At 37.3% G+C, this 12,221-nt stretch overlaps 1 protein-coding gene across 2 annotated transcripts in view; it reads left to right on the forward strand.

Moving 5' to 3' along the window:
• The window catches only part of thrab (thyroid hormone receptor alpha b), a 127,658-nt gene that overhangs the window by 85,678 nt on the left and 29,759 nt on the right, over nt 1–12,221 (forward strand). Inside the window, exons 4-5 of one of the 2 annotated variants that reach the window (XM_056770525.1) lie at nt 6,326–6,574; nt 7,643–7,688. Coding sequence is in view for 1 of the 2 variants with exons in the window: in XM_056770523.1 (XP_056626501.1) it covers nt 6,519–6,574 (56 nt within the window). In the remaining variant the exon portion in view is untranslated. The remainder of the gene's footprint in view (nt 1–6,325; nt 6,575–7,642; nt 7,689–12,221) is intronic. The other variant, XM_056770523.1, reaches the window with a different exon arrangement.

Genomic DNA, 12,221 nt, shown 5'->3' on the forward strand with positions numbered 1-12,221 from the left:
ACAGACCTTCACACACCACGCTAGGAATGTGTAAAACTACAGATTTAAAATACTTTATGACATTATGCTTGTTATATTTGTTTACAAAAGTATGTATGATGTCATTGTGCTAAGATATTTTCAAGTGAAGTGAGTTATAGGTTTAGCAGTGTCTGTCATCATTTATTCATTTTCATGTCATTCAAAACACACAAATTTTCTCCTGTCAAAACTTAAGCAGATAGTTTGAGAAATGTATCTGGCTTTGTGTCCATACAATAGAAGTCAGTTGGGGTCAGTGTTGTCAGGTTTACCAACATTCTTCAAAATATCTTCTTGTGTGTTCTGCAGTGAAAAGAAAGTCAATTAAGAAAAAAGTTTCGTTTTTGGGTGAACTTCCCCCATACATCCATATTAATGTGGTTTGTACATTCCAAATCGTTTGATATGTTGCTAGACTTGACTAATGTGTATTGGTTATGAAAAATAAATGTTTTTTCAGTTTTTTTTATTCCTCAATGCCTGGACTTGTGAAACATTAATACAGAATGATTTAGATATGCACAAAGCCGGCAAACCCACAGAGAGCTCAACTCTCGGAATCTTCCTTCAAACCAGCTTTTGAGAATTTGAAAGTTTTTTTTTTTGATTGATCTGTCTTAAAAACATTGCGGGATCAAGACAGAGAAAGGCTCTAATTTGTTTTTCAAACAAAGTCACATTCTTGGCTACGTCTTAGCATGCGTCTGCCAAGGCATAGTGGGATGAGGCCTTGCTCTCTTTGAAGGGAAGTATTTGTGTAAGCGTGTATATGTTTTTGGGGGTCAGTTTCCCATAATGCCCTTCCTTTCCCTTTTTGTTTCCATTAAAACATCCATCTGTGCCCATGGGAAGTGACTTTGGGAGAGCCTTCTGTGTCATCCAGCCTTCCCCTGGGCAGACTGACCTTACACAGGACAACCGCCTTGCAGCATAATCTCACTTTCTCATTGGATCAGATCCACCCCATTCATTTTGCTTATCCCTCAGCCAAGGATGCTAAACAGACGTGTCAAATTTATCATTGCAGAAAAGATGAGGAATATTCAACACAATAAATGTCTGCTATGATTAACTTCAGAAAAACAAAAGCAAAGTGTTGGAATCACAGGCTTATTGGCTTGCCAGGAAAAGCTCTTGACTTGTTGGAAAAACTCTGATCAGGTGTTTGTAAGTAGCCTCAAACGTTGGCACAGGGCATTAACCTGCCAGTGTTTGTGTTTTAAGACATAAGTATTATGTCAATTACTTATTGATAATGTAAAAATCTTCAGTGATTTCGGATGATCATCAAATTGGATCTAGCGGTGAGATTGTCTTTAAACACATCTGAAGACAAAGTTACACTCGTATATTATAGAGCATTTCTGTCAATAGATCCTCCAAAAAAATGACACATTGGACCCTTTGGAAGTTTTTTATAGCTATATTTTAATCATATTTTTTCATGATAGCAATTATAACTAAAGTATCTGCTAAATGCAACGTCCACTGTGCATGTGTCCATACATTATCAATTAAACAACAGTTTAGATTTAGCTACAGTTCTATAAAGTGGATTGTCAATGTTTGTAGGCCAGTAAAAGGTTTATGATAATATTTGAATTTATGCATTTGGCAGATGATTTAACCAAAGCGACTTGCATTGCATTATACCATTCATATGAATAGGTGAATGAAAGGTTTGAATAGAAACAAATATCTTTTAAGTCATTTTTTACATTTCTATTAAAATCTGAAACATTTATGAAATATCATCAAATGCATGATCATAGGGGCCTTTGATAGGAAATACTGTATGTGATATTGTGCAGTTGATTTTAATAATTCATGTATTATGTAACTCATTAGATTTTTTGTTGATTGACAGTCCAAGTTTTGTCTGTATTACGAAACCTGGATTAAGCCTTTAAACCTGAGTGAAAAGAGAAACAGTAAGAATGAGAGACGGCGAGAGAGAGAGAGACATGCACAGACCTTTCCACTTGGCAACATAGCAACTAATTATTCTTTTTCATGCTGCTTTCAAGCCAGCATTTTAAAACATTCAATTAAGAGCAAGAGGAATGCAGAAAACACGGCACGAACCAAACATTCTTTGTTCTTGCCAATTAAAAAGTTTCAGCGCCGCATAGCAGAATGCAGAACCCGCGGGCAGTTACAGCAAGAAAAATGAGGTTGAAAATCTTACTCAGCTGCACCTGCTGCAGTTTTCAGAACCAATACATGCAATACATGCACTGTGTCAAGCGTTGCCCCTTTACACACAAAACATACAACTCAAGCACACAAATAAGCTTACACGCACAGGTGCGGTGTCAAAGATACGGGCATTGCCCCATTTAGAATTATTGTGGCCTGGGTGGGTTTTTGGCTTTCTTTGCACTTTTATCTTGCTCTATTTTACAAGCTAAAACACCGCCTTATTGTCTTAGGTTTTTAACAAAAGACAAACAGAAATTTTAATTATGTCTTCTAAAACCCATCTGACTCTCACAAGTGGTTATTTAAAGCAAAATTTTAGTAAATTGTCTACACTATTTTTAATAACAAATTTTATTTCTCTTGTCTGTTTTCACGCAAAGATCATATTGCTTACAAATAACATAGAATATATTAAGTAAGTAAAGACGTTTATTGTTCGGTGAACTGTACCTTTAATCTCTGCCTCTCATCTTTGACTTTATTTGCCTTTTCTCCATCCTCTCCTCTTTCTGCCCTGTTCTTGCTCAGTTGCATGTTTAACAGGAACTACAGCTTGTAAAGCTACGTTTATAGATCCCGTATGTTTGATTATATGGACTTTTATGACTTTGCCCTTGACCGAACAGAAGCGGGGCTGGACCTCCTACAGTATTCAGAGGGCTGTGGAGCAGTGACACGTCCGTGTATACATTAGCATTGTGTTGTACGTGAGATGCGGGGCTTATGGGCCATCCACCAATAAGGAAATAGTATCCCCGATCGAAGTGCAGAGCAGCTTCTCTCACATAAGCAAAAATTCCTTTGTTAATCATTAGGGAGTAATTATTGTAATTAGTTGCAGACGTCTCACTGATCGGTGTTAATAAACTCATCACACACACACACACACATAGTTTCGCACAATAGATCTGTGTGCACTTTATAACACACGTCAGCTTGGTGGCCAGATAAAAAGGCCTATTTATGCTGGTAAATATGCGCATGGGCTAGTCTTATGAAAGATGATAGGACAGCCGAGCATTAACTAATGCTGAACAAATGTCTTCCTGGCTTCATTGTCAAAGGGTTGCATCACACGCTGGATTACTGTTTACCATGCCCTTGAATCGCAGAGCACCATTGCAGTCAGAATATAAAGTAGACACATACCAAATGATATACATCCTGTATCAAGCACAGTGTGTCATCGTTTCAGAGGCCCTGTTTACACCTGGTGCTAAGATAGACTGTCGTTTATGCCTGGTAGTAACATGCATATCAAATGTGTCTCATGTGACCACTTGTGATGTGATTGTGATGCGTGGGCCTCCGATTTCATCACCACATGCATTACTCACATGTCACAACGTTGCTTGTGTGCAATTAAAGGGATACTTCACCCAAAAATGAAAATTCTGTCATCATTTACTAACTCTCAAGTTGTTCCAAACCTGTATAAATGCGAACAATAAGAAAGATATTTGGGAAAATGTTAGCAAATTACATTTCTTAGACATCATTGGCCTCCATTGTAGGAAACATTATTGTATCATTTTTTGTGTACATTGAACAAATAATAAGATATAGTTCTGGGGAACCTTAATCAATAATGTCCCAGAAATGTAATTTGCTAACCTAAGTATCTTTATTTGTGATCAGAACTAAGAATTTTATGCAGATTTTGACTTTTTAGCAAATTTCATTTTTGAGTCAAGTGTCACTTTAAGAGTGCAAAAAATTGTAAAAACGTTATAATATTCTTTACATAATCAGTTTAAATAAATATTGCTATCAGGCGTGTAAACAAGAATTTTAAGGGATGAGACCAAAGCAGGAGGACAAGACCAGAACTCCATGAAATCATCTTAAAGGTCTTCATAACCCTAACTTTAAAGTCATAACAAAAAAATAAAAAATCCTTGCAAAAGACAGTAATCGTCGAAGAAATATCTAATATGGAAGAATAGACTTTTATTTTGAGATTTAAAAAGATCTAAATTACTGAAGAAAATGGATTGATTGATGTATGAATATTTACATGTTTAATTAATATAAGTTCATAAAAACACATATACCTGCTATCGTAATGATGTGCTTGATTTTTTTCTCTTTTTGAGGTAGTTATGAAGTGTCTTTTTTAAATAGGAAATAAAAATAAAGTTAAAAAGATACATTATTAATGTAATTTTTCCACAAGTTTCTACAAGCAAGCTAATACAAACTTTACATTGGTACAACAAACACAATTATAAACACTTTGTAAACGTTTTGCCCACTAAAATGAATACTTAATATTAATTTATTTTTTATTAAACATATAGTAAATTTTTTCAGAAATCCTTTATCTTTAATTTTTATTAATTGTTTGTAAATGTAAGATTTGTGTTTATATTAAAACGAGTATTAATTTTGCTGATATTTTTTACACATTCCATTAGATTCTGACCCGGACGGACCCATGTTGTTTGTGGTCTCGACTAGTAGCACAATACTGTCAGGCCGATTAAAGAAGCTCCGTGAAATCCTTTGCATTTGTGTCTATGTTCTATATTTTATATTTCTATATTGACTGCTGAGTTACGCGGTCACTTGATTTTTCCCGGGATGTGTTTATTGGAGTGATCCGAATGTTTTGCGATCAGATCGTCTGAAACTGATCTTGATGCCAGGTGCCAGCAGAGCCGTGGAGTCGCTCTCATGGCACCTCTCAGCTGTGTGATCATGCCTTCTCAAGCTTCCAGCTTAAGCTGCCGGATCCCCTTACTTTCACTTCACACACTAAAAAAAGATCTAATTCCCCGCTCTGGTTCAGAGCCACCCATTCATAGATAGATTCAGATAGCCCACACGCTATGTACCAAGTCATCGTGTGTTTGAAGGGTGCGCATAGAAACCGTGAAAAACACAATTGCAGATCTAACCTCTCATACACATCTGTCAACGAACTTTTTAATTTATTTGCCTCAATATACTGTATCACTTTCAAAGAATATTGCCTTTGTAGAGGAGGCCAGAAAACTTAGAGAGATTTACTTGCAGAAAGAAAATGTCTGTGCTGTGAATCATGTTGTCTGACAGTATTGACCCGTGCCAAAAGACTCAATTTGCGTGGTGATGCGTTGCGTTGCCAGATCCTCGGTTTGCTAATGCTTCCTTTCTTATTTTTGGTGTTTACACTTGAGCGTCCTCTTTAGTACACAGTTCCAAATACAGAATTTAGAAACGTAATAAATCACTTTTGCAGTTCATTTGTTGGTGTTACATGTATTAGAATGAGTCATTGTCAACAGGAATTTTAATAATTTTAATATTTTTTAAATAATTAAACATTGTGTTGTCAAAGTTGACAAGCTGTTTTTTAAATACTTTTTATTAGTTAAATATCTGTTAAACCCACAGACATCTTAAAAAAATGATCATAGTAATGTTTTAAGAAAATGGAGATAACAAGGTTTCAATCCGACAGCAATATTATGTTTATGCATTATTAATTATAATGGGATCTTTCTTGCTTTAACAACAATAGCAAAAAATATGTAAATATAACACGTTTTGTCAAGAAACTTCACAAAAGCAAAACTTTAGGCTTTAGTATGTGTTTGTGAACTTGATATCTTCAGTAGTGATGTGGTCCTTATCTCTCACATTAGCGCTGCATACTTCCACCCAAGATTTCTCACAGCTTCACTTCTCCGGTTCAGTGGATATTCACATGGACTCGGGATAAACGCTGCTCCTCCACATATTTTTAAATCTACCTTTAGTGATATTTATTAGATTTGTCCAGCTTCAGTAATTCTCATTGATGTGAACAATTTATGAAGGTTTTGAGATTTCTGCCGAAGAAAAGCATCTTTAGTGCTTCACGTGAAATCATGTGGTTTTAACAAGATTGTTCATTGTACAGGGAGAGATGGGATTATGGTCCAGATAATCCGATTTGTGTTCCTGGAAAGTCAGCAATGCATAGGAGAGCTCATTGGAATCATGTCAAATGGAAAAGACATTAGGACACAGACAACTGAACATCTGGATTCAGATCACTGGCGTCAACCGCTCTTGTTAGCTTTACTTGTACACATTAGTTTGTATGTTAACTATGTTTCTCTCTCTCTGTTTGCAGACCTCATCATATATTGTCACATTATCGGTGTGCGTCTGGGTCGGAGAGTGAGGCGGGCTTGGTTGCGGGCGTCGCTCCGCAGAGCCGTCCGATGACTATCTGACTCATCACAACCCGCGAATGACAGGCGTGCATTCGAGGGTGGGGCCCGCCTCAGTCTCACATGATTGGTCGCTGGATGGAAATAAGGTGAATGGAACACATGCCCAAGGAGCAGGACACAAACCAATCAGAGGGAGAAGAGAAACGGTGAGCCACATTCTGCGACAGTGTTGAAATCTGATTTCAGAACGGGGGTAATCATCATTTGATAAATGTTGCAAGGTTTTTGTATGCACAAAAACGTACCTGCAGTACTGCCGTTGGGACCCTAGAAGCTGTTAAAGACGTTTACTTGTAAGTTGTGCTTCTCAGTGATTTGGTCGATTTTGCGCATCCATGTGTGTTTATTTAATTTTTCAATCTCATGTGGTGATGCTTTGGGAGGCTCTAATTTTCTGGTCAATGCACACAGTCTCCTACATAATTCAGTTTTCCCGGTAACCAGTTCCATTTGCTGGCGTGTGTGTGTAGAACTCGCACAGTAAGTGTGGTGCTGGCTCTGTTCTGTGCATTTGAGTTTAAAGTCTAAGAGACCGACATTTACCTAACATCTAGTCCATACACACAGACACTCACATTGACCTTTTATATAAGGCCTGGAGCCGACAGGAAAGCCTTAGAGAATTCCCACTACACTCCAAATTCAGTACACACGCGCTGCCATGTGGGCTGATAGTCTTAGCGAGACGGCCCAGACTGCCCCCTCACGTTCCAAAAAGAGTCAGGGCAAGAGCCAATAGCATGGTTTTTAGGGCTGCTCGATTATGCTAAAAATCACAATTTCAATTACTTTGGTCAATATTGAGATCACGATCATTTAACACGATTACTCACTGACTTTTGAAAAAAACATGGCAAAAATAAAAGAAAATTGTCTTTTAAACTAAATTCTGAAACTGAAAATAAATGACTGAATTACTTAAAAATAAATTAAAGAAATAGCACAGCTGAACCGCTGTAAAGGAAAGGGGTGCGCTGTGGATTTATACCACAAGGATTGAATGGAATGCAATACAAATGTTGTTCTTGTAATTGTTGAAGGTCAGAATTGACAATTACGATCCATTTTCGTTTAATTGCACAGCCCTATAGTTTCTACCAATTAGCTTTACACATTAAAGCTTATTTCTCGTCTTTTTGTTTTTGTCTAAGTGGGGCGTCTGATGTACAAATGCTTTATTTTGTAAGTTCTCTTGGTTTTCTGCTTCACTTCAGATTTCTTGAGGATTGTCGAGGAGAGGTGTGCTGTTACTTTTCTAAGGTATTAAACTTACAATGTGAAATATTCACTAAATCATGGAGACTTTGGACCCACAGTCCCTGTCTCCTCGAATATCAAAACAACACTCTTATAAATAAAGGTGATACTCTGTTCCGTGAAACAATCATTTTTGGTAGTATGGTTACATAAAGAACCTTTAACATTTACCAGTTTACACAAAAGGTTATTCTGTAAAAAAGTAAGAAAGAAGTAGTTAGAATCTTTGACTCGATTGCTCTATGGGGAACTAAAATTGGTCTCAGAGGTAACGCTAGACTTTTTTATTGTCCGCCATTTTGAAGGCTCGTAAAAAATCTGTCATGATCTATTAATACCCGATGTCATGAGATTTTGAGTCCCCCCTCGAATTCGGGCCCTTTAGGACCCTGAGTGATTCTATTGGCTGAAAGAACGTCTATTTAGGTACTCTTTTAGTGCCTGATTGCAATTCGTATAAAATTACATCACGATACATGTCACTAGAACTTTGCTAAGATTACCATTAACGTCTTTTACATTAAGTGCTTGCTATGCTAGTATGTATATGAGGCTATAGGTTGTGAAATCAAACAAATCTCTTTCTTACTGTTTTAATTATCTTACGTATCAACTAGCATATTGTAGAACTACGTGGTTAGCTAGTGCTTGCGAAGAAAAGCTAGCCCTTTAACTTACCGAACATTCACAAAAAATGTAATTTTTCTACCAGTCGGGGTACTAAAGGGGTACGAATTCCAGTTGGGACTTGATTCCTCATAACACCGCAACTAAGGTGCAAGATGGCTTAACGTGGTAATTAGCATGTTTGTGACGTCATCACAATGTACTTGGGTTCACTCTTTGAACTGACTAGCTGTCTCATTCAGCTCCCTTGTTCAGTAGTTAGGGCACTGATCAGGGAGTCAGCCATTTTAAGGGTTCGCGAAATCCTTCCAGTGAACTGAAACGTTCATTCCCTAAAATTTCCCACAATGCAACGCACAAACCAGGGAACATTGATGTTCCCTATGAATCCCCATACCAGAAATCACGAAATAGCAGGAGCCAACTCAATGAACTTCATGAAACAAAACGAAACATGCTTATTTTATCTTATGTATAAACAAGTGTTGCTAGACAGGCAGGCAACAGAATCTTCCAAAACGAACCAGGCATTTGTAAGAAAGCTAATATATGGAAAACACACATCCCTTCGCAATCGTGTTCGAATTTCCGGTTAACGCGACCACTGGTTCTTCACTGGAACCTTTAGTATTTATATTTTTAGGAGTGAATCATGTAGCAGGGCTCTAAAATTTCCTCTGAACACCCTAGCAACCAAATGCCCTGTACCAGAATACCCTAACAACAACCATTAGCTATTGCATAAAAACATCCTTGCAACCACCAGCAACACAATTGCAGCCAAAGGAGCCAATTTACTGTGTGTTTTATCTTGATTCTTGAAAATTAGTTTCAGTTTTTCTTAATTTACTATGTGTATGATTAAAATAATAATTTTGTTTCATTCTGTCAACCAGTAACAACATTTCTCCCAAATTTCAAATGAAAATATTGTTTTATTTGCATTCATTTGCAGATAATTGATGAGGAACAAAAGGGTTCAAATGACAAAAGATGCTATGTTTGCAGATCTTGAAAACTTAATATTCTTTTTTTAACAACACAATACTAATGATTTAGCATGCATTTTTAGGATCAGTTCAATAATAAATAATAGGTGGAATAAGCCTGATTTTATGACAACTTTCATGCATCTTTGCATTCTCTCAGTCTTTCGCATTGAGTGATCATTCCTGAGGTTTGTTTATGTTGACTGGAATTTCCGCAATACATGCAGAAATGCTGATTAAAGGTAAAATTGGAGCTGTATAAAAAGCATTGTACTTTTAAACTTTGACCAGTTAACACCCAGTTTAATGAATTCTCTAAATTAGAGATAAATGTAATTCAAGTTTTAGAGTCATTAAATCAATGAGCCGGTTGTACCCCGCCAAAGGTTTTTTTAAAGAGTAATCACCAGTTCTCTCATATTAATTACACCTACGTTGTGTAAGGAACACCGGTCAAAGATCCCGATTCGAAGAGCCAGAGACCAGTGGACCGGTGTTTACAGGTCTGCGTGTATTTGTGTAACCGTGTGCGGGTGCATAATGGACAAGCCCTCAAGAATGCAGGGTTATATTCTCAGCGTGCACGCTGAAGAAGGGATTAAACAAGGGCCCTTCAGCTTCATTACACCCAGGCCACCTGTCAGCAGATTAGCTGATCACGCACCGCAGGATTCTGGGTGAATTCAAAGAGCACAAACAGCATGGACCTGATTTCTGGTTTCTATTCTCATAATTTCCTCACTTCCACACCACCCTCATCGCCAACTCTTCTAACCACCCTCCAATCAGCACCTTTCCTGTTTCCTCTATACATCTCAAGTTAAGTCTGTAATTTCTGTGCTATTTGTGGCACTTTAAAAATAATGACGTTTCAAACCTCTTGGCGATAAACGTGTCTCCAAAATCACACAAAGTCACATCATCAGGCTCGACCAATCAGATTGAAGCTATCATTTGTCTGCCTGCTGCCGTTCTTCTCGCAAGCACACGAGTCTTTAAGTCCAGGGTTCGAGGCAGTCAAACATTAATTTAAATTGTCTCAAACAGTATAGTTTGTTCTGGATCAGGACGGTTTGTTCCACAGACGTCTGGGCTTATTTTTAACGTGCAACGTGTTGAAGAGAATGAGGCGTGTTGTTGCTCTTTTGTTTCTATACAAACACAACATTAAGTCAGTTTGCCAGAGTGGTCGGAACATAACACCCGTAGTTATAAATATTGTTTTGGCGCTTCATGGTGCTGAAATTCTGTTCCTGGGTCTTTAGCATTTGCTTTCAAAAGCACCTGGATTTGCATAAACTCAATTGACAGGATTTTCCTGTCTGACCCTCAGAAAGCTGGTATCAACATAAATCACACAGACAGGCAGCAGTACAGTGAAGATCATGAAGTTATAAGGACAGGTCAGTCACCTTACAATTACAATTCTGTCATCATTTACTCACCCTCGAGTTGTTACAAATCTCTTTACATTTCATTTTTTCTGATGAACACCTAGAATGGTATTCAAAACAGTCCGAGAACTTTACTTCCCACATTGTTCAAAATATCCTCTTTACTGTATATTTAGATATTTACTGTATAACGCAATTTTTCCTAGTATGGTGGATAATGGTGGTCAACTGTTTGGTTACAAGCATTCTTTCAAATATCTTTCTTTGTGTTCATCAGAACAAAGAAAGTTAGTTTTTAGGTTTCAGTCATAGACTGTATAAAATATGGACGTAGTGTACGTGACGTCACCCGTAGATTTCTGATGAGCTGTTTTGAAGCTTAAAGGGGGCTGAGCCGGCCGTCGCTATGCATAACAAAAATGGGCAAAGAGGCGGGACGTGGTTGATGCTGAGGTGCCTGGTTGCTGAAAACACTTGTCAATCAAGTGGCCATATACCTTAATTGCAGAATTTTAAGGCTTAATACAAGTAAAACGGGTGAGTTTTAAACTACTTCTGTATATAGACCAAAATATTTTTTGTACCAGGCTGTAAACATGTTTATTTCTGCTGTATTAATTGGGCATTTTAACACAGGGCTCAATGAGATTCTGCTCTGTTTTGGAGCCAGCCTCTAGTGACCAGTCGATGAATTGCAGTTTCGGAAGGTTGCCAACTTGTTTCAGTTAGTTTTTTGATTGGTTTTTGTTTTGTATTTGTTTCATGGGGTGTATTGCATTTTTTATATATATTATTTACGATTCATCTTTGTTTTAAGATTTGTTGCTTTGTCACCAGAATTAATAATAAATTAATCTGAAATAAGATCTTGGAATTTAATACTTGCACAATGTAATTGGACTCTAGGGCACTTCAAGCTTTATTTACATCATCCATCAATGCAAGCAGTCACTGTGCATGTCTCTTTTTTCCTTTGCCGTTGTCTTGCAAAATCTATTTTTCCCTGTCAAATTAGGCATTTGAATCGATAGGAGTCCAACAAGATGAGATTTGACTGGATTATGCATGACAGTGTTTGTACTTCGTGTGCTACAAAACATCAAATGCTGAATGTGTTCGCTATTTTTGGCACCAGCTGTGATTTTGTGACAACAAAAATAACTATTTTTGCTTTCTAGTTTTGGTATCTAGTAATTTTTGTTTTCTTTTTTCATCAAGTTGGCGTTAATTTCTAATTTAATGATTTAATGATAAAATAGTTCAAATAAATTTCCACCTGCTCAGAGATTCAGAGCTTTATTAAAATATCAACATAGAGTTTGAAAACAGCGCCACCAGCCCTCCAGCTAGAGTCATGTGACCTGCAGGCTGTTAACATCATCTGCTCTCTCGCTCTGTCTGTCATTGCTCCTAGGCAAACACATACAAAACAAAAACACATGCATACGCACACACACGTGCACATGTAAATACATTACACCCAAAATCCTTTTTTCAATTTTGACTATGCTTCTCGTTCCATCGCT

Source organism: Triplophysa dalaica, chromosome 17, assembly GCF_015846415.1.
Source record: "Triplophysa dalaica isolate WHDGS20190420 chromosome 17, ASM1584641v1, whole genome shotgun sequence".
Taxonomy (NCBI): Eukaryota; Metazoa; Chordata; class Actinopteri; order Cypriniformes; family Nemacheilidae; genus Triplophysa; species Triplophysa dalaica.